General features: G+C 43.2%; 1 protein-coding gene and 1 long non-coding RNA gene across 4 annotated transcripts in view; one reads left to right on the top strand and one right to left on the bottom strand.

Annotated features, from left to right (window-relative positions):
- palmdb (palmdelphin b) overlaps positions 1–23,157 on the bottom strand; it is an 84,777-nt gene that overhangs the window by 36,544 nt on the left and 25,076 nt on the right. The window contains exons 7-8 of one of the 3 annotated variants that reach the window (XM_041968159.1): positions 22,119–22,229; positions 18,685–20,319 (exon numbers count right to left, since the gene is read on the bottom strand). The exons of the other annotated variants lie outside the window; for them this stretch is intronic. Of the exons in view, the coding sequence (XP_041824093.1) occupies positions 19,244–20,319; positions 22,119–22,229 (1,187 nt within the window). The 3' untranslated portion in view covers positions 18,685–19,243. Of the gene's footprint in view, positions 1–18,684; positions 20,320–22,118; positions 22,230–23,157 lie in introns of those variants that run through there. 3 annotated transcript variants of the gene reach the window in all.
- On the top strand, positions 17,222–18,045 carry LOC121628857. The gene is made up of 4 exons (XR_006008286.1): positions 17,222–17,239; positions 17,401–17,515; positions 17,769–17,952; positions 18,022–18,045. It is a non-coding gene; the product is annotated as an uncharacterized LOC121628857 (long non-coding RNA).

A 23,157-nucleotide genomic window follows, 5' to 3' on the forward strand; every position in this document is an offset into this window, starting at 1 on the left:
AGATAAGATAAGCTTTATTCATCCCCTAAACGGGTCATTTCATTGCACTAAACATCTCATACATTCATAATGAGAAAAAACATGACAAAAACCTTAAGTATGCATATATACTAAAAACATGGTTAGAAAGAAATAAATACAGTTCATTGAAAAATCTGCCATCTGCAGGCACAAAAGACCCTCTGAAGCGTTCAGTAGAACACTGAGGCATGAAAAGACGTTCACTAAACAGCTTTTCAGACTATTAAAAACATCATGTAGAGGACGGTTTTCAAGGAATTGTTCTATTTTGGACCTGGTTCTTGTAGCCAGAGTGAGGTCCAGAGAGTCAGGGAATAACCCTGGCTAAAGTTCCCTGATAAAACACAGAAAGAAGGTTTCTGCTCGCATTAAAAGATCTAAGTTTCCTCAGAAAGAAGAGCCTTGTCTGAGCACACATTCACCACAACGTGGAGCAACAGGTAACTGGGATGAAAGAGGGCAGATATGTTGCTCTTGGTTTAAGAGTATATGTGTTTCTAAATACATCTTCCTCACGTCTCCACTTTTAAGATAAAACTTTTAAATTCTTTCCATGATTCTATGTTTATTCAAAGACGTTTTATAAAAATTTCCCCCACATTGTGTGTTCCCTCTGGGATTAATGAAGTATTTTTCCTTTCATTTCAGGTGTTATACAGTATACAGTAAACAGCTGGCTTATAAACAAATGACAGTAAACAAACATTGCTGAAAATAATAAATAGTGACAACTTTCTGCTCATAAGTGACCTTTCATTCAGACAGACGATGACAGATTTGTTTTACATTTCAGGCCTGCTGCCCCGTTTCTGTGGTGGTTTGGGATTTTGTATAATCTCATGATATCACATGACCCGTCTGGTTAGACTGAATCATGTTAACGTGACTGAATCTAACAAGTATAAGGATGTCGATGTTCATGCTGACTGTTTAGGTCTTAGACTCCTATAAAAGTGAAAACCAGCCAGTTAGTGTTGGTCTTTGTTTTCTGTTGCAGAGCATTATGACTCATTTCCACCGGGAGCGTGTCAGGTGCAGAGCGTCCATGACTGCAGACTGCCTAGCTAGATCCACAACATCACAGGAGAATTGGAGAATCTTGTGATTGCGGTGGAAATGGGGTGGTGTGAACAAACCGAGGTTGTTATCGTTAATGAAAACTAACGAAAAAATGAAAACTAAAATTAAAAAAACATTCTCGTTAACTAAAATAAAAATAAAGACGAGAGTTTAAAAAAAAACAGAGACTAACTGAAACAGTGTTGTGTGTTTACAAAACAAACTAAAATTTTAGCAAAAATGTCCTTCGTTTTTGTTTTTGTACATTTATTTCATACATAAGGCCTCGGGGTTGATATGAAATCTGTTTACTTCGCTCTGCAGGATTTACGCCAGGTGTCTGCGTCGTATCTGAAGGTTCGTGACGTCACGTGTCAACAGCGTGACGCCCGCGCCGGCTAGCTTGAAGCTACGGAGAAAGTTAAGAGAAAGAGTCCTGTTTGGGATTTCTTTCATTATGACCATGTCAAAGATAAAAGTGCCTTGTCGAAGAAGCAGGTGGTTCAATATGTGGAAGGAAAACCACAAATCTGAAAGTCCATTTGAAAAGCTGCACATGAAGGTTAACCAGGAGCACCTGGACCAGGTAGCCTCTCTGCCCCCCTACCAGGAAAGAGAAGCTTCAGCCAGGCCAAGTAGGATGGGGAGGGAACACACTGAGTCAGGGAAGTCACACACACACTGTCAGTTACACACACACAGAGTCTCGCATACACACACACAGACACACACACACAAACAGACTTACACACGCAGTCACACACAATCTTGAAAAGCTGAATTTGAGAGGCTTAAATTAGTTTTTGTTTACAGTATGTTTAGAATAGAAGGCAGTTTATTTGTAAAACACATTTCATGAACAGGACCATTCAAAGTGCTTTACAAAAAACAAAAGCTTTAAAGATATTAAGAAATAATAAATGTTTAGTCTGGACCCTGGTCTGGTCTCTGGTCTGGACTCTGGTCTGGACTAGTTGACCAGAGTCTTTGGATCTAAGAGTTCTGCTAGGTTTATATTCTCTGAACATATCACAGATGTATTCTGGGCCTAAACCATTCTGGGATGTAAACAATCAGAAGGGTTTTAAAATCTATTCTGTGACTGGAAACCAGTATAAACTGGAAACCAGTGTAAAGATTTTAAAACTGGTGTGATGTGTTCAGATCTCTTAGTCCTGGTTAAAACTCTAGCAGCAGCGTTCTGGATGAGCTGCAGATGTTTAATGTTCTTTTTAGGAAGTCCTGTTAAAAGACCATTACAGTAATCCAGCCTACTGGAGATGAATGCATGGATGAGTTTCTCTTGGTCTTTCTGGGAGATTAAACTTTTAATTCTGCTGAGATCCATCAGTATGTTAACCAGCTGCTGGTTCTGTGTTCTACCAGACACGTTCATTTTCAGTGTGTAAAATATTTGCAGCTTTACCATGTCCAGTATAACATGTGAGGTTCTGTTAATCAGCTGCAGTGATTTGTACTAAAGCTGCTGCAACTCTAGTGAAATTCTTTATGTAGTTAACTATGAGTTGTTTAATCTGAATGAATTAAAGCCCTGGTCTAGAGGTTGTTGGGTTGTTGAGGTTCATGATAAGTCAGATTGAGCTCCTTTAGACTCCCAACTGTCTCTTGAATGGAGTCATGTTATGTTGATGCGTGTCTTTAGTATATTGGTTATGTTGATTTTTACCAAGCACACTATCTCAGAAGCAGCATTGCACACATTTTTTACTTTTTTTTTTTTTTTTTTTTAACCTGTCCTGTCCAGCATCATAGCAGCAAAATGATAATCTGATTGCTGTATCATGCTGAACAAATTTGCTCTGCCAAGGGGAGGCCTATGGGTAAGGCTCCTCTTGATAATGTGATTAATTTATTTATTTATTTATTTTGAATCACCGAATCTTTGTAATCTTGCTGGACCTGACCGGAGGGGACAGAAAAAGATGGAAAATAGCAAAAAGAGCAAAAGGGAAAGAAGAAAGGAGACAAAAAGATCACAGACAGAAGGAAACGACCCTTCAATCCACACCATCACCAGACAACAAACTGTTACACCTGTACATGAACACACCAGAAAATTTCATACAACTTTTACAAAAGCAAAAACACACACACAGAAAAAACACTAGTCATTAAGAGTTTTTAAATAATAACGAAATCAAAAAGACATAACAGCGACCAGATACTAACTCACAGGAAAAATACAAAAAAAAATTATCTCTAAACAACTGGACAACTCAGTGACTGTGTCAGCATGCAGAGCATGAGGAAGAGGAGTGATCAGTGATGAAGAGTGGTGAGTGAGATCATGCAAATGCGACCACGCCTCCACGGAGGCCAGAGGCAGACCAGGGCCAGAGGCCTGGGCCCCCAGCAGCAGACCCGGAGCACCAACCCAAGCCACCCCACCACGAAGACGACTCCAGCCCCACCCGAAGGGCAGCAGAGGAGAGCCCCAGCAAGAGCCCCCCACGGTCCCGGGGCACAGTGGGCCAAGATCAGCAGCCGCCGGCCCCACCAGGGACCGGCCACCCAGGGCAGCCCAAGCGAAGGGCCCAGGGCCCCAGGAGCCCAGAGGCAGCCGCCCCACCCCCCAAAGGCAGAGGGCCTGCAACATGCCTAGGAGGACCAGGCCCCCCCAGACAGCCACCCGGCGTAGGCCAGCACACACCCTGATGTTCCAGCCGCACACCCCGGGAACCAGGGCGCCATTGACCCCCTCCCCCCACTCCCCACCTACGCCAATCTGCACCCCATATAACCCAACATTCACACCCTCCCCCGCGCCGCACCCACAAGCACTCCCCACCACACAGTCACGCCACACACAACCCACCCACCATGCCCCGTGGGGGACACCCCAGGCGGACCAGAGGACAGCGAGCCCCAAGCACCCCCCCTTGACCCAACACCCACAGAGCCAGCAGCCCACCAGCGCAGCCGACCCCGGGCCAACCCCCCGCCCCCAGCCACACACAGGGGGAACAGGGGTGTAAGAGGTCCCCAATACCTTCTCCCTCCCCGCTCCTGACTGTTTATGTAGTGTGCATTGTGTGCAATTAAAATTGAGGGGCAGTGACTGCAATGAGCCGGGAGCCGGGCCACCTAAGTGGCCCCGCCCGCCATGCACCGCATGCCATGCCCCCCAGGTGTTGTTTGTGTGTTGTGTTTCTTGTGTTTTGGTGTCTCGGTGCAATTAAAACTGAGAGGCGAGTAGCCACGGGGTGCATCCAAGGAGACCACTGAATGGTCTCCTCCGTTCCACCCCGCATGGCTCCACGCCTCCCAACTCCCTACGTGTGTGTGTGAGACAGAGAGAGCGGGAAGTAAGAGGGGTCCGGGGATGTACGTCCAGAGGGAAGCAAACTTCCCTCTGGATGATGAGCCTCTAGTGGCATTAGGCACCCCTGCTCCCCAGGAGGCCCCCCAGGGCAGGAGAGGCCAGGAGAGGCCGCCCCCCATGACCGGGCCATTCAGGGACCACAGCCAGACACATTTTTTACTTAAGGCTGCTGTTTTCTGGGCTGTTGTGTTTGATTTGTTGATGCTGTTCATGTTTCCTCCTGATCCAGTTTTTAAAAATTGTAAGTTTTTATTATACAGTGCTTATTCTGATTGTTTTGAATTTTGCACAAATACCCAAATTTAGAAAAAACAGCAAAAAACTAAAACTAATATAAACTAAACTAAAACTAAGCATTATAAAAAACGAAAGCTAATAAAAACTAGAAAATTTGCTCTAAAAACTAATGAAAACTAACTGAATTTGAAAATAAAAGTCAAAACGAAATAAAAACTCAAACTAATAAAAAATCCAAAACTATTATAACCTTGGAACAAACTTAATTACATCGTGCTCAGTTTTCCAGACGCAGCACAATAAAATTTAACATTTTCTCTAAATATGTCAAATCCACTTGACTGATTGATGATCAGAGAGGAAATACAAGCAAACTGTGTAGCAGAGACTAAATTCCCAAATATTTTCCAGCATCGAAACTTTGGATTTTATTGAAGAAAGAAATGTGGAGTTTCCAGATTTTTTCAGATGATGCTGATGAAGATGAGGATGATGATAGCGACCTGTGCTGACCTTCAGTTGAACTCCAACCACAGCCCGTCAACCCGCAGAAGTCCTGACCCTGAGCTCCTGATCATTTAACTGTGCCCCGACAACCAGCCCAGCCCAGAGAGAAGCTCAGTTGTACTTACGGTCAGCATGTGGAAGATAATCCAGGCAGAAATCATGTCCAGCTTCCAGGTAACAACCTGCTCTGACCCTGCTGATAAACAGCAGCTCCGTCTCAGCTGGATGTCTGACAGCGTTGTGTGTTAAACTCACACAGAGAGAAAGTATCGGCAGATCTGCCACTAGGATGAGTCTGGGTGGAAATGAAGCTCCCCTCAGGCTGCGTCCTGATGACCCACACACAACAAAAAGTGTGTCACCTCTAAGCAGCCGGAGTCTGATAGAAACCTCAGCAATGCATTTTACTGACATGCGGCGTAATGTTCGTGTTCTCTGCTGCTGTATCACACATGATAAACAGATCCTTAAAAACATCAGTTTTATCATTAGATCTCCTAAAGAGTATTTATCAATGTTCCTTTATTTCCTCCATCACCTACATGTTGCACTATTTTCACCTCTTCATGTTTCAGGCTAGAAAAATGAGTTCATTTCAGTGGTTCTCAAACTGGGGGATGGGCCTCCCAGGGAGGGCTCAGCAACATGACGGGGGGGGGGGGGGGGGGGGGGGGGGGCATGGGATTGGGACAAACTAATGTTATGACAATGTGGGCTCTTGGAAACATTCTGGTCCACACTCCAGACCACTTGATGGCAGTAACGCACCAACTTGTTTGCCAACAGCCAAAACCAAAGAAGAAGAAAAACTGCAGCCCAGAGATCAGAGTTTACTGAACCAAACCACTTCATAGGGAGAAAAGAGAGAGAGACAGAGAAATGGGTAACTAGGCAGATAACTTGCTCTTGGTATAACAGTAAATGATAATCTTAAAAGATAAAACTTTTAAGATGAAAGATGAAAACCTGCCTGGTTCCCGCCAGCAGGAATTGCAGCTAAATAAAAAGACAAGTCAGCCCTGAACTAGAGGAGGTTATGAATGATGTTAAACTGCTCCATCTCAGCCACGCAGCTGGAAAGCTAAATGGAAGAAACCTCCAGCTTCCACCAGATTTCAGCATAGGTCCAGTTCTTTCAACCCGAACCCACGCCTCATGCACCAAGCAACCCATTACCCACGGTTTTCTCTCAGCCATGTCTGGACCCAACCCGTTGATTTATAACCCGCAACCTGAACTGCAACGTGTTTATTAGCAGCTGGACTGAAAATACTTCTAATAACTTTCTCTGAGTCTTATCAGACACATTTACCCAGATTGCTTTGCAAAAACATAACATCCCCAGAGCCTGGATTAGACTGTGTTCCCTGTTCTGGAATCACAAATCCAGCTCCAAGAAAGGAAACTGGAAGCCTATGTCCCGTCCATCTTCCTGTTTGTCTCCACTCCTGAGAAAAGAAGGCAAAAAGATGATCTGGAAAAGTTTGAAGGACGACAGCAAGCAAAATAAAGAAGAGCACAAATTGCATTTAAGTTTATAAAGATGGTCTCGTTCATACGTTTAATTCTTGACCAGATTCCGGTTCATTCACCCAGAAATCCAAAAACGTTGTTCATGTGTAACCCGGAGGACGGTCAAAAAAGAAGTTTATGAAGTCATGTTTTATGTGAAGCAGCAAATGAACAAAACATTCTCCAGTTTCTCCCAGTGGACGTGTGACTGCGGTGAAACTGGTTGGATATGCCAATAATCCGACCACCACCGCGGATCACCACCATGACGGGTGGACGTTCCAATAATCTGACCTCCACCGCGGATCACCATGGTGACGGCAGCTTTCAGTGGTAATGAAAAGCTGGACAAATTCTGCCCTAGTGAAGTGCGACTGTCCATTGACCAGGTAGCTGTTAATGTCAAGGTAAGGTAACTCAGGTAGCAATTTCTCTGTCAGCTGGATGTTTTGGAGTTTTTTTTAACCAGGAATTTGGAAAATCATACTGATTTTCAGCACCAACAAGCGCATGTTTTTCTAAATATCCCTGTCTGACCACATTAGAGCGGAACTGGTTTGGAAAATGTTCAGTCCGCTAGCGTCATCCCTGATGAGAAACAGTTAATAATCAGTAGAAGCGGGTCCCAGCTCACTTTTTACCACCGAACATGGTGGCAGAAATGAACAGTGCAATGTCACTGTGAATGGTCCATAGGCTCAGGTTGCACATTACTGTTCTGAAACAGCTGGAATAATGGACGACGCAGAGGTGTGAACCGTCCAACTCGAAGCGGAGGAAGGTTGCCTCTGCGTCGTCCATTAATTTGTGATAATGGCCACCTCGTCAGTCATTATTCCGCTTATACCATGGTCCATTAAGAAAGAAAAAAATATTAAATAAATTATTCATGCGTTAATGTTGTTTTTTGCCAGTAAGTAAGTAACCGGCTATATATATATATAAAACCCTTCCCTCACCCAACCTCCCATCTTCCCTGAGTGGGCTGGGTTCTGGATGGAGATGTCTGATGGTTCTCCAGGTATCTGTTGGAGCCACTTCTCCAGTGTGGGGGACACGGCCCCCAGTGCTCCGATGACCACTGTTACTACTGTTGCCTTCACCTTCCAGGCTTTCTCCAGCTCTTTCTTGAGTCCTTGGTATTTCGCTAGTTTCTCATGTTCCTTTTTCCTGATATTTCCATTGTTGGGGATGCTACATCCATCCCTACAGCTTTACGTTGCTGCTTATATCCGGTTGGTTGGCCACCACCATGTTGTCGGTCTGTATCTGGAAGTCCCACAGAATTTTAGGCCTCTCATTCGCCACCCCCTTGGGAGGTGTTTCCATTGTGACCTAGGAGTCTCCAGTCCATATTCTGCACAGATGTTTCTGTACACTATGCCGGCTACTTGGTTATGGCGTTTCATGTATTCTTTAACTGCCAGTATCTTGCACCCTGCTATGAGGTGCTGGATTGTTTCAGGGGCCTCTTTGCACAGCCTGCACCTGGGGTCCTGCCTGCTGTGGTAGATCTGGGGTCCTGCCTGGTGTGGTAGATCTGAGGTCCTGCCTAGTGTGGTAGATCTGGGGTCCTGCCTAGTGTGGTAGATCTGGGGTCCTGCCTAGTGTGGTGGATCCTGTCTGGTGTGGCAGATCTGGGGTCCTGCCTGGTGTGGTAGATCTGGGGTCCTGCCTGGCGTGGTAGATCTGGGGTCCTGCCTGGTGTGGTAGATCTGGGGTCCTGCCTGGTGTGGTAGATCTGGGGTCCTGCCTAGTGTGGTGGATCTGGGGTCCTGCCTGGTGTGGTGAATCTGAGGTCCTGCCTAGTGTGGCAGATCTGGGGTCCTGCCTAGTGTGGTAGATCTGGGGTCCTGCCTGGTGTGGTGGATCTGGGGTCCTGTCTGGTGTGGCAGATCTGGGGTCCTGCCTGGTGTGGTAGATCTGGGGTCCTGCCTAGTGTTGTAGATCTGGGGTCCTGCCTAGTGTGGTGGATCTGGGGTCCTGCCTGGTGTGGTAGATCTGGGGTCCTGCCTGGTGTGGTGGATCTGAGCTCCTGTCTGGTGTGGCAGATCTGGGGTCCTGTCTGGTGTGGTAGATCTGGGGTCCTGCCTGGTGTGGTAGATCTGGGGTCCTGCCCAGTTTGGTGGATTTGGGGTCCTGCCTAGTGTGGTAGATCTGGGGTCCTGCCTGGTGTGGTGGATCTGGGGTTCTGCCTGGTGTGGCAGATCTGGGGTCCTGCCTGGTGTGGTAGATCTGGGGTCCTGCCTGGTGTGGTGAATCTGAGGTCCTGCCTAGTGTGGTGGATCTGGGGTCCTGCCTAGTGTGGTGGATCTGGTGTCCTGCCTGGTGTGGTAGATCTGGGGTCCTGCCTGGTGTGGTGGATCTGGGGTTCTGCCTGGTGTGGTAGATCTGGGGTCCTGCCTGGTGTGGTAGATCTGGGGTCCTGCCTGGTGTGGTGAATTTGAGGTCCTGCCTAGTGTGGTGGATCTGGGGTCCTGCCTAGTGTGGTGGATCTGGGGCAGGGACGCCCCCAAGTGGTGGCCAGTGCCACCCTGAACAAAAAGCTGGCCACCCCACTGGCCACCCCAGAAAATATTCTATTTTTATTTTTAGTTATTTTTTTACTATTAACACGGCACAGCACACTTTGTTTATATTTGAATGTCAAACTATTTCAAAAGCTAATAAAAAAGTAAATAAAAAGTATTTTAATTAGGCATACAGAGGGCCTACTGAAAGGGCCTTAGAGCAAGGACACTGAAGCGGGAAGATCAAATAGCGATGTTGCCATTGGTAATAGAATGGACGCAATCAGCTCAAAAGGCTCGTCAGTAAGTATATGATAAAACCACAAGTACTTAAGTTTAATGGTTTTCTGCCAGCTGTTGGTGGGGTTTAAATAATCACAGGGATGATGGCTAGTACTAACATGTGGATGTAGATGACCTGGAATGAATGGCAATATAGTTCTGGTTACATGCGCTAATCCTACGAAGCTAACGTTAGCCAATGTTCAGCAAATCAAGCCATTCACAAGTTAACGTTTGCACAGGTTAGGTAGTTAATAACATTATTAACCTTATCTTCGTTAGATGGAGAACATTTCTAACAACCTTGTCAGCTTGTCTTTAATGATAGTTAACTTTAGAGTGTAGTGCTGTGATGACAAGAATTTCTCCTCTGGGGATGAATAGTAATAGTTAAAAACGATATCCTGATGTGTAAACACTCGGAGACTAAATCATCTTATAGAAACAGCAGGCTCTGTTTATTTGTATTTGATGAACGATATCTTTTACAGTAGAGGGCTCAGAACAGCTGGCTCCCAACCAGCCCAGGCCTCCAGGTAGTGGACCTGCTTATGGACTAGCAGGTGAGGATGATGTTTTCCTGGTGGTAGTTTAATTGATGTTTAGAAGATCAGTTCTGAAAGAAGGTCCTGTCATTATATTTTTTATGACTGCTTTTCGCTGTTATTCTAGACATGTCCCAGTCACGAGCAGATGGACCAAAACAGCCATATCTAAAGGTTTACCCTTTGGACTGTGTACAACAACAGGAGATGGGGCTTCAACTACAAGTAGTTCTCCATTCATAAGTGGTTAGAGTATAATAATTTCCATGTTTACTGCTTGTTGGTCACCCAGATCCCTGAGTGAGTGAGTGAGTGAGTTTTTGCCCTCTCTCTGCCATTTTGCCCCTGTAATTTTGTCTTTGGTCACAAATATCGATGAAATAAACACACGAGAATGTAAATAAATGCAAATTGATAATAAATGTACAATCTAATGGAGAGAAGAGTCAGTGTGCTAATGTTTATTTAGGTTGTTTGAGTAGTTCAACGTTGTGGTCGCCATATACATTAAGAGGAACAAGTCTGTTCAGATATGCCCAAAATGTCCCTCCCAACATGCCATTATGGGATAATATAATAATATTATATTATCCCATATGGCATGCCCCCAGACCCCCTAGCTGAATTTGGTCCCCCACCCACACAACCAAGGCTGTAATAAATGAAAATAGCAGTCCCTAGATAATGGCAGATAATTTCATTTAGTCTTTTTCTAGGAACACGTCTGATCAGGAGCTCTTATGTGCCATAAACTCAAACTGACCCATTTCATGTTTTTGTTCAGCAGACTACATGGACTTGTGTAGTTACACATCATAGACTTAATAACCTTTGGCCACCCTGCTATTTCCTCTGGCCACCATATGGCCACCCCTAAAAAAATCTCTGTGGGCATCCCTGATCTGGGGTCCTGCCTGGTGTGGTAGATCTGGGCCTTGATAGCCCTGGTACCTGAGGCTTGCTCCTGTGCTGCCATGATTAGCACCTCTGTGCTGTCCTTCAGTCCAGCCCTCTCTAGCCATTAGTAGGACTTACTCATATCCACCACTTCAGCTGGTAGCTTACTGCATAAAGATAACTTTAGTAAACCCGCCTAGTCTGGAGGATTAGTTTTACTCAGCTGACCGTTGGACCCATCTGCATAAGAGAAAGGTTGGTGGTTCGATCCTGGCACATGTCAAAGTAGCCTTGGGCAAGATACTGAACTCCTCGTTATGTTGGTGTAGATTTTCCTTCATCCAGGTCATGATAATCCAAACAGAAGACCAGTGTGAACCCCACCTTGCCTCTGGTTGTTGATGGTGAGGCGGGAACCAGTGAAATGAAAACTGCCATGAAGGTCTCTTAATCAAGAGTCAGATGTTTCTGTTTTATCCTTCAGGTAACAGTCCAGATAAAAGCTGGAGTTTTAATGACCTTTAACGACCTGACCCTTCTGAGATGGAGGAACACCTTGCTCTCAAGATTTGTCTTCAGAAATGTTTAAGGAATGAGGAGATATTCACTGCATCAGTTCAGAGTTAAATGGCTTTTCTAGTGGGAGGTGTTCACCTACTTGCTTTGTTAAATCCTGCTTAAATGAAAAAGAATTAATAATTACTTACTTACTTACTACTTCATTTTTCAATTATTCTTGCATCAAAAGGTTAATACTCACAAACAGCTGATGTTTTTCTAAAAGAATCTCTTCCAAAGGTATAAAAAAAAGGTGCATTTTAATAGTCTGTTCAGTATTGTGGCACGTTGGATCAAAATGAGAATTTCCTGGAAGTGTTACAGTGGATTTCTCTCTAGTTGGAATCTTGATAGACATCAGCTACACATATCTACTAGTTTGTTCGGGTTTTAATTAATCTCTTGTATCTTCTTTGGAAATATTTTATTTGTAGAAGATTGATGTTGAAAACATGCAGCAGGAAAATTTTTGCACCAGATCAAACATCAAATGCAGATGAAATGTAATCAGTGATAAATCGGGAATGGAGGAAGGACTTCCGAACGTCAGTTTCTCTACCTGACTCATTAAGGTTAACATAAGGTTAAACTAAGGGGAACACAAACTGGATTTCACCAATAAAAACATCATTTTCTTAAAATGCTCTTCTTCCCTTTGAGCTGTCAGCTCTTCCTTTGTTTTCACAGCAGCCACAAGTAGAAAATTCCTCATAACGACCTCACTTACCCACCCACACACACACCCACTCACTCATAAACACAGAACGCATCACACAGAAACCACCATGGGATGCAGACGACGACTCTGCTCCTTCCTCCACTCCAGTCTCAAAGTCAGGAGCTAGAATAATGGAGGTAATGCAAAAACTTCAGCAGAATACATTTTCTGGAGGTTGACAGACATCTGTGTGTGTATGTGTGTGTGTGTGTGTGTGTGTGTGTGTGTGTGTGTGTGCTTATACTGCTGCTGTTGAAGCAAATGTTTGCACATTCACATTCTATAAAACTGCCTCCTTTTTGCAGCAAAAAAGTAAGTCTGCAAAAAGTTGAGGTGAAGGTGACAGTAATCTATAGGCAGCACTTTAACGCTGCCATTTTCTGTGGGTGTTCATAACTTGAAGACATTTCCATGCAAGTAATGCAGCTCTGAAATCTTCCTGAGATTCTACACAGCCACCATAGAAATGTGCAGATGTCTGCAATAGTTACTGATGGAGATTTTCAGCCCAGCAGCCCAGGAATGTCTCCAGAAGAACTGAGAAGGACTAAGATAATGTGGGAACACATTACTTCAGTTTTAAAATCACTGCATTGGCTCACTGTGTGTTTCAGGATTGATTTCAAGGTTCTGTTACTGGTTTTTAAATGTTTTAATGGTCTTGGGCCTTCATATGGCCTCCTTATTTATCTTTTAAATTATGAGCCCTTATGGACCCTGAGGTCCTTTGGTACTGGCCTTTTGAGGCCAATTTCCACCAGTTTGTAAACGCCGCATTATGGCTGTGCTGCGGCCTCCACAGCTATTCGCAGCCATTTTAGTCAATAGTTTGATTCCCACCGGGCGCCACGGTGTGTATCAGAAGCATCCCAGAAGCACCTTGTTGCAGTTCTCTGCTAAATATATTCGCGGCGCGTCTAGCATTAACTAGCATAACAAACCCTTTGCGTTAGCATTTACTAGCATAAGAAACATTACCTATTGTGTTAGCATTGAATAGTACAACAAATGTTACCCACTGCATTAGTATTAACTAGGATAACAAACATTTCCCATCGCTTTAACAATAACTAGCTAACAAACATTACCCAGTTCGTTAGCATTACCTACCACAACAAACATTACCTGTTACATTAGCATTAACTAACGTAGCATAATCTGAAAAAAAATCTGATAATTGACTGGAAAATGTAGATCAGGATTTCTAGAATATGGCATTTCAGACCTGGATGTAGACAGATCTGATTGTTACAGTAATCTGATTGCTTCCAGGTATTGGACTTTCACGGACATGTGCTACGGGTGTACTACAGTTGTTACTAGATGTTTCCACTAGAGGGCACATTAGAGAACTCAAACCAAATAGAGATGCTGAGTTTGAAAGATGGAAACCAAACCGTAACCATAGTGATAACTGAGGAGGTTAGTATTTGATTTATTTCAAGATCACAGCAGAAAAAACACTAGCTGTGGTGTCATAGATTGTGCGTAAGGATCCTAAACCAAGAACATTGCGTTGTCTTAGAAACTTTCCATCATCTCTCAACCCTGTGACCTCACATCTAGTCTAACCGGTCCCTACACTGCCCCCTACTGGTTACTCTCATATTACAGCTTCTTAGTGTTGCGTTAATATCTGGTTACATGCACAAATGATGCTTCAAACAAACAGAATACACAAATCAGCCCTGATAAACAAATGTGTATGTAATTAAAGGTAATATTCTCAGCCTAAGACAACAGAAACATGCTGCTTTGTGTTTTTCTCTTATGTTACAAAGCTGTAGCCTGCACTACAGAGCAGTTTAACATATCCAGGGTATTCTTATCATCTTCATCTGGCTTAACTAACTCTAACAATGGAGATCTTATACTGTGGTATGAAGCCAGTTATCACGCTGATAAGTCAGATCAGATTTCCCAGTCTGGATATGGAGAATCTGGGTTGTGACGTGGGTGGAACTGGTAGCAGATTTCCAATCCCATTCATATATTTCTAGCTGGGTGAAAAACGAAAAGCTACACAGCTGCAGCCAAACGGGTCATTAAACATGAACAGATCTGGTCTATGTGGGATCAAGGCCATTCAAACCAGTCAGAGGGCTTACTGTAAGTTCATTTCTGTCAGATTTATGATTTAAAAGGCTTTTAGTTGATACTGACTGGGTATGAAGAAGAATAATATTTACACATAAGTTGATGCAATGTGTGAGTTTGATTGTCTGAAAAGAGCATTTGTAGACGAAAAAAAGCTGGAAATCATTTCTGTTTAATTTTACATGTTTTAAAATGATCACAGATGAGATTTAGAGCAATAAAAGTTTCTGTTTCAGGTTAAATGAGCAATCTGCTGACACACCTCAGCAAAAACACATGTAAGTGTCTCTCTCTGTCCACTCGGTCATATCTTTTTATAGTTTTTAGTATTTTATGGTTTTTATTATTTAAGACGGTGCTCTTTAAATGTAGATCTCTCATCTGAAAACCTGTTACAGGTTAAGTTGCCATGGTAATACAGCCCACTCAGGAGTGAGTGGCTGGTGACATCTTTGTGATCCTGAACATGATCAATTGACTTAGAGTTTAATCTTGTTTCTGTATGTGAAGCACTTTGGACTGGACGAAGCTGATTGATGTGGATAATGATTGGTATCTTTGGACACGGTGTTCTGGTTAATGGATTCTAACAAAACTAACCAGTAAGGATAATGTTGTTTAATCCTTTAATGCTGCATGATCATACTTGATAAATAGTTTCTGAGACCTTTTACATCAATTTATGGTAAAAACTGCTCAAAATCCTGTCGTACACAATCTGATGCCCCCTGGTGGACACCCTTTGCACTACAACAATTCTGACTGCACAGAAAAAAGGTAAAAATAAAATTTTGTTAAAGGGTCAAATGAAAATGTCAGATTAATAAAAATAGAATAGAATTGTTTCTTGGGTTGGGCATTAAAGAGTTTAAGTCTCCAGCTATTCATATCACATGTCACATTTCAATGTGCAAGGTGAAGCTTTCTGGTAATCCCATCAGGATTAAAAAAGATCATAAAAAACAAAAACAGCTTCTTAATTTGAAATTTCTACCTTCATCGCTCATCCTGAACTCCACAGATTAAGAAAAACTGGAATGTCGACCCTCACAGACTGATTATATGAAATTAAATCCAGCTCAAACATTTGCAGTGAAATTATAATAACTGTGAGGTTAAATGTTGAATTCTTTCTGACCTTCAAAGCTACTTTAATCAGCCGATGTCGACCTTCACATCCAAACTGAAAATATCATGTCTTTCATTCTCCTCTGCAAACAGACAGTTTAACCTCACACACTCATACACACACATGTTCAGATAGTCGATTCACAGCATATTATCAGCCCAGTAACTGCTCCACTCTGAGCTCTGCAGCATCCCTCCATCCAAATCAATACTAAACACATGATGTCATTTCCATTTCAGCAGCTGCAGCCGGGAACGCCAAGCAGATCGATGCGCAACAGAGGAAAATCTGTAAACTTTGGATGTGTGTGTGTTAATAGACCTACCTGAGACAGCTGATGCACAGGACTCTGCTGGGTTTCTGACTGCAGCTTTGTACTGGCAGCTCTGCCTGGATGCTGCTTGTTCTGATTGGATGGGTGCAAAGGGGGGGTTTAGCTCAGGCAGCCAATACTTGGGCTTTCTGAGATGAATACACACTCATACAAGCTAATCATGTTCTCATGCTCACAGCTCCACGGAGAGGCTGATTTCTGCCACCTGCTTCCGTCTCAATGTGGAGAAATTGGAGGAGCAGAGACGGTTTTATAAGTTCAAACTCTTCCAGTTACAGTTTGGTTCATACATAAAAGATCATTTAAAATTTTAAGAGTTGTATGAAAACACGTTCATTTGTTTTGTTCTGCCTGGAATCACGTTTGAGATGTTTTAGATCCGTAAATGAGTTTTCGTTGTGATGAGTAATCTGCCTCCTGGCCTGCTCAGGACACATCCAAGCAATTTAAAATCTGTTCTTCTCCGCTCTCCAACATTACTGATCATCAGTAGATAAATGCTCTGTCCCTCTCCACTGTTACTGAAAATCTGGAGATGAACATGGAAATTTATTCAGATTAATAAATATGCTCCTGGCATATAAAATAACAAAATTCCATCTGGACCCAGATTAGAATTTTCCTAAGTACTGTAGTTTATAGCTTTTATTTGCTCTGAATGTAGAGGATGGACAAAATGTTCATGAAGAAAGCACGAAAGAAGCAAAACCACTGGACATGACCTTTCCATTACTTTGATGTCACCACCAACCAGCCCGAGGACCAAAACTGACTGCTCTTATAGACCAGCTTAACTGGACCATACCATTCCCACAGGTTCCCAAAGACAGCTTTATACAAAGAAATAATAAAAATATTTAGATTACAATTTTTACAGAGACTATAAATATATTTACACAAACCCAAATTTCTCAAATAATCAAACTAAATAACCCAACCAATAAATAACCAAAACGGTGGAACGTTATTCAACTATGAGGTTCATCCCCCGGAACTCACGAAAGCCCCAAGACCAACCGGGGACACCTTTAATCCACGCACCACTGCTGGGTAACAGAAAGGTGGAGCAGTAACATATTTGAAGGTGGAGAAGTAAAGAGTTGGAAGGCAGAGCAGTGACGGGTTGGAAGATGAAGTAGTAAAGGGTTGGATGGCGGAAAATAGATAGTTTGGAAGGTGGAGCAGTAAAGGGTTTGAAGGTGGAGCAGTAAAGGGTTTGAAGGTGGAGCAGTAAAGGGTTAGAAGGTGGAGCAGTAAAGGGTTTGAAGGTGGAGCAGTAAAGGGTTTGAAGGTGGAGCAGTAAAGGGTTTGAAGGCAGAACAGTGACGGGTTGGAAGATGAAGTAGTAAAGGGTTGGATGGCGGAAAATAGATAGTTTGGAAGGTGGAGCAGTAAAGGGTGTGAAGGTGGAGCAGTAAAGGGTTAGAAGGTGGAGCAGTAAAGGGTGTGAAGGTGGAGCAGTAAAGGGTGTGAAGGTGGAGCAGTAAAGGGTGTGAAGGTGGAGCAGTAAAGGGTTTGAAGGTGGAGCAGTAAAGGGTTTGAAGGTGGAGCAGTAAAGGGTTTGAAGGTGGAGCAGTAAAGGGTTTGAAGGCAGAACAGTGACGGGTTGGAAGATGAAGTAGTAAAGGGTTGGATGGCGGAAAATAGATAGTTTGGAAGGTGGAGCAGTAAAGGGTTTGAAGGTGGAGCAGTAAAGGGTTTGAAGGTGGAGCAGTAAAGGGTTAGAAGGTGGAGCAGTAAAGGGTTTGAAGGTGGAGCAGTAAAGGGTTTGAAGGTGGAGCAGTAAAGGGTTTGAAGGTGGAGCAGTAAAGGGTTTGAAGGTGGAGCAGTAAAGGGTTTGAAGGTGGAGCAGTAAAGGGTTTGAAGGTGGAGCAGTAAAGGGTTTGAAGGTGGAGCAGTAAAGGGTTTGAAGGTGGAGCAGTAAAGGGTTTGAAGGTGGAGCAGTAAAGGGTTTGAAGGCAGAACAGTGACGGGTTGGAAGATGAAGTAGTAAAGGGTTGGATGGCGGAAAATAGATAGTTTGGAAGGTGGAGCAGTAAAGGGTTTGAAGGTGGAGCAGTAAAGGGTTTGAAGGTGGAGCAGTAAAGGGTTTGAAGGTGGAGCAGTAAAGGGTTAGAAGGTGGAGCAGTAAAGGGTTTGAAGGTGGAGCAGTAAAGGGTTTGAAGGTGGAGCAGTAAAGGGTTTGAAGGTGGAGCAGTAAAGGGTTTGAAGGCAGAACAGTGACGGGTTGGAAGATGAAGTAGTAAAGGGTTGGATGGCGGAAAATAGATAGTTTGGAAGGTGGAGCAGTAAAGGGTGTGAAGGTGGAGCAGTAAAGGGTGTGAAGGTGGAGCAGTAAAGGGTGTGAAGGTGGAGCAGTAAAGGGCTTGAAGGTGGAGCAGTAAAGGGCTGAATTTTTCTTTTCTCTTCAGGAAAAAATATACACTATAGAAAAGAAAAGATAAAAAAGAGAAAAGAATATATTCATACAGCGTTTCAGGAGAACAGAAAGCAGAGACTCAGTTTGAACGTTGAGTTTGGTGATGGTAATAATAATGATGGCCATGGTTTCTTCCTTCCTGAATAAGAAATTGCTGTTACATAACCGTATATTTTCCCTGCTCTCTATGTAGCCTCATAATGCTGCAGAGAGGAAGACAAAGCCAGCAAGGACGGTAGAAACACTGTGTTCTCCAGCTGTCGGGTCCTACAGGCAGGATGCTGCTCTAGAACATCACACGTCACCAACCAGATTTAAAGCTCCCACTTTACAGCTGATAGCTGCTAAACGTAATCATTCATCTAGTTATACACAAGCAAACTCTCAGATTGTGGCGTTACTGTACCGTTACCTTGCAGCCTACTGATGGAGTTAGCTGTTGGGTCTGTTTATGAAGTAGTATTAATAAGATTATATGAAACTGACAAAAAATTGATATAAAAAATGCAGTCACAGTTAGATAATGTATTTTATTTCTTTATTTTAAAGCGAGATCAGTTAATTTTGACTATTAGAGCTGAAATTTGCTCACAGTGCTTTATCTGGACAAGAATCATGACTCATAAAGCTTCACCTCAAACATCTTCTACATGCTTCACCGATGTTAAATAAAATACATGAACAACTCATTCTGACACCATCTGTGTTACCATGCTGGTTTACAAACATCGCCAGGCTCTCCAGGACACGTCCAGGCTGTGGTTCAGGGTTAGATCTCACTCTGGGTAAAAGAAAAACTATTTTCTAAAACATCACTGTGTGCAACTCATCCGAGTTGAATCAAATAGTTTAATAATCATTAATAACATTATTCATTTTAACCTATTATTGTCCATATATCACCATACATAAACCATTGAATCATCTGTAGAGTCAGAGTTTAGAAAGTGTTAGCTGTTATTTAAAACTGACTGAAGTTCATCAGAGCATGTAATGAACGTAATTGACCAGCAGGGGGCCATAAAGCTGTTTGAATGTCAAAGGCACAAGGATTGAAGAAAGAAAGAAAGAAATCTCATCTGATGGTGGAACAGAGATTCATCTTCTCCAGATTGATGCTTCCTGTGTCTGCAGACTCGCCCCCCCCTGGCCTCTGCAGGTGGGGGCTGTGCTTGCCAGGCTTGTGGGTGAACGTTGGCTTGTGGAGCACTAACTCCTCCCAGTTTGTGTAGATGTCTTCAGAAACATCTCTGTTGCTTGTAACCTTGGCTAAACCCACTTTGGGCTGGAAGACTTTGCTTGTGTACCCCTCTGGATGGTAGGAGAGATATCCCTCTGCTTCACCTTCATCCTCATCATCACTGTTGCCTATAACAACCAGCTCAGCTTGAATGCCATCTTCCTCTTCTTCCACAGCGTTCTCATAGCCCATGAAGATCATGGTGATGGATTCTGACTCTTTCTCCTCTGGCAGTGTGCTGACCAGGTTAATAGAGCCATTACTCCGGTGTCTGCTAAAATCTCCTGAACTCTGCAGTGAGACATCGGCTTCAGGTGTAAGGTTACCTGATGGAGGACCATGTCTTTCCAGAGCTTTGTAAACTGGCTGCATGGGAGCAGGCATTCCTTCGGTCCTGACTGTAACGGAGACGGGAGCTGCTGAGTTTGTGGCATTCTTATTCATCAGGTTTGAGCTTGGAGTTTCATCCTTGGCCTGAATCTTTTGTGAAGATTTCTGTTCCTGCAGGTCTTGAATTTGCTGGTTTTCCTCTTTGAGAAGCTGAGCGCCATTTTTAAGTGAATTTGCACTCTGTCTGGGTGTTTTAGTCGGTGTCCCAGGTGTGGACGGTCTGCTGCTACCTGTGTAGGGAACAGAGTAGACGGGTGGATGGTACTGCACCTCTGTGGGCACCCTGTCCTCTGTGGCCTGATGCAGAAGCTCCTCCACCTCTGTGGGTGTCATTTCTCCAACTACTCCGTTGGGTATTTGGTCGTCTTCTGACTGCAGGGCATATACAGACTTGCGGCCATCGTCATACACCTTTAAACCCTTCTCCTGGATGGTTTCTGGGCTTATGGTTGCGGTAGACACCACCTGACTTTTACCTGTTCTCTTATTGTGTTCTACACTGATCTCAATAGCAAAAGTTGCTGAAATGAAGAAAAGACACAGATTAACCCTGAAGACAAAGACTTCAAATGTAAATATTTGTTAAGCATAAAATTAGAAATGAGACATTTAACTAGTTTATTAACTAATCTGGGAGAAAATAACCGATTTTTTCTTGTCCTGCGGAAAGCAGAGGGTCAGAAGAGACAGCTTTAAACACTGCATTGAGTGTTTGGTGGATTATTTCTTTATTGTAACAAAGCTTTTTGGTAATAAATCTGATACTGATGGAAAGTCTGTTTATTTCCCTTTTAAAAGGAGCCACATTTGTAAGGAAAACTTCTAGGGTGAGCAGCAGAGTTGAGTAGGTTGTTTCCATGAAAAACTGTCCAGATCTTCCTCTGTTGACTCATGTTTAAGGTTTATTGGATGATTGAAGTTTGAAGAAACAGGACATGTTTGTAATTTAACAGTTTCCTACGTGACTTTGGACCTTAAAACTCTGTTTCTGACACATTGTGATGCCACAGCGACATTCGTTACGTACATTCCTGAAGCTGTTGTTGCCCAGCAGCATTCTGAGGCTGAAAAGCACACTTCTAAATCACTGCATCACTTTACAGCAGCATTTCTCTTTACAGCACCACACCACACGCCAGCAACTGGATATCAACGCATGTGCCATGGCTGATTTATCAAAGACAGCCAAGAAGACATTATCACAGGAAGAGAAGAAAAGAAAGAAAATGACAAAGCAAGAGATCAGACAAGAGTCAACATCAGACTGACTTTTATTGGCTGGAGAGATCTCGGAGAAGAGACGGGAGGAAGACGATGCTGGATTAGCCAGAGCAGCCACAACATCCTGGTACCTCCTCCTCCTCATGCTGGTCATCAGCTTGGTCCCACACTGCTGGGGGATGGCATCCTATTCTTCAACCCACATCTGTCATCAGTCAGCCAGTATGGTTGTGTTGGTCTCTCTGGTACCAACAGCAGCCCAAGATTATTCCACTAATGTTTAGTGGAGTTGAGATCAGGACTGCAGGCAGGTCCTCCATCCTCTGGAGGCAGTCTCTGATAAACCTGTTCCATCTTGGAGGACAGAGTTCAGTCCCAGACTGGGGAGGAATAGGATCACTACTGGTTAAACGCTCCAGACAAGAGTCCACATCAGCTGTTTGTCAGAGAAGATCTGGACACACAAACTCACCTGTGCTGCTAGAAACACCGATGTGGCTCCATTTAAAAGGAAATAAACAGACTTTTCAGCTTTATCAGATTTATTACCAAGAAGCTTTGTTACAATAAAGATAAAATCCACCAAACACTCATTTACTGACTGTTTCTGATATGTTTAGTTGAGGCTCTTGCACAATGTCCCACTAAAGCTCAGCGGCTTTGCAAATAACTCATGACTGATGAGATTTTTACCTCAGCTAAACTAGTTTACCTTAATAAGAAACAGATTTTTCGTGTATAATTTCTCTAAATGTGAGTTTGCTCTACAGAAGCTGCAGATCTCCTGGCGTGCTCCAGTTTTTTCTTCTCACTTATTAAAACTTTGCTTGTTCTGTTCTGTTCTATTGATAAAAACCTGCTGCTTTATCATTTACATCCTGGAGAGAATTACAGCTCTTAAAGGAATATACTGGAAGCGAGAGGCATTTTCAGGCAGAGCGACTGGTCACCTGCTGCGTCGGATGTCTGGATAACGACAGACTGATGGCGTAACAAGCAGCTTCCACTTCTTCCCTGTCTTTTGCTTTTAAGTAATTTCCTCTAAAGAAATTCTTCAGATGAAACACGTTCTGTTCTTCAGCGTATCCAGCTGTCGTACCTCGTTTTGCTGCATCACTACCAGGCTCCCGGACCGGACGGGTTTTAGCTTGGGTCTGTGGGAAGAACAACGGGATGTCTGGGAATGCCGAGGAAGAGGGATGCATCACATCTGCAAAATATAGGCGTGAATTTAAGTTGTAGAAAGCAAAGAGCAGCCAAGCAGATAAAAGAAAAGAAATAAAAAGAGTTGGGTAGTTTTTAAAGATGTCAGTAACATGATGTTAGTCCTTTAATTTATTATTGTTTACTTTCAGCCCTTCATTTCATTACAGGAACTTTAGCTTAATGAGGAAAGTTGGAAAATTAGAAGTTACTTTTGTGTTTACAGTGAGATAAGACCACGGTGCTCCTGCCCTGCTCACACAGTAAAAAGCCTTCTGCACGACCAGCAGCCACATCTGGAAACTGTTTACCATTAACATGTTTGTTTGTTATCAGACTGAACTGGAAAAGCTGTTAAACATTTAACAGCTCGGCTCTGCTGATTAAAACTGACAATAGTTTTATTCTGCCATTTATTAACCCTTAAAACTACGAGCCATTTGCTATTTTTGGTCTGTATGATGTAAAATGAATGTATGAATAGATTTAGCAGCATAAAGGTCGACCAGAAGAAGAAAGCAGAATTTATTACTAACAGAACTTTGTAGAAATAACACACAGATCAACAGTGACCAAACCTTTTCTCATCTCATCGTTCTCTCAAGTCTTGGCTTTCAGGAGAAAAAATATTGTTATTGAAACAAACGCACAACAGAAACTATTTCCATGTTTCCACTTTTTCCTCATTTCCAGTTATTCCTGCTACTATTTACCTGCTATCCTCACTAAACCAGCTCCAGCTCAGCTGCTTTGTGGCGCCACCGTGCATCAGAAACGTCTTCTTGGCTTTATTCCAGCCATAGAGGAGCATTATTTTTCTTCTTTTCACACACACATAGAACTTTCTGCTCACTGGTTGATCTTTGGCTGCTCCTGATTGGACGTTACCGTCAATCTAAGCTCTCTGATTGGTGGAAAGTCTGACAGGAAGTGGC

The sequence above is a fragment of the Melanotaenia boesemani genome, chromosome 18, assembly GCF_017639745.1.
Source record: "Melanotaenia boesemani isolate fMelBoe1 chromosome 18, fMelBoe1.pri, whole genome shotgun sequence".
In the NCBI taxonomy this organism is placed as follows: domain Eukaryota; kingdom Metazoa; phylum Chordata; class Actinopteri; order Atheriniformes; family Melanotaeniidae; genus Melanotaenia; species Melanotaenia boesemani.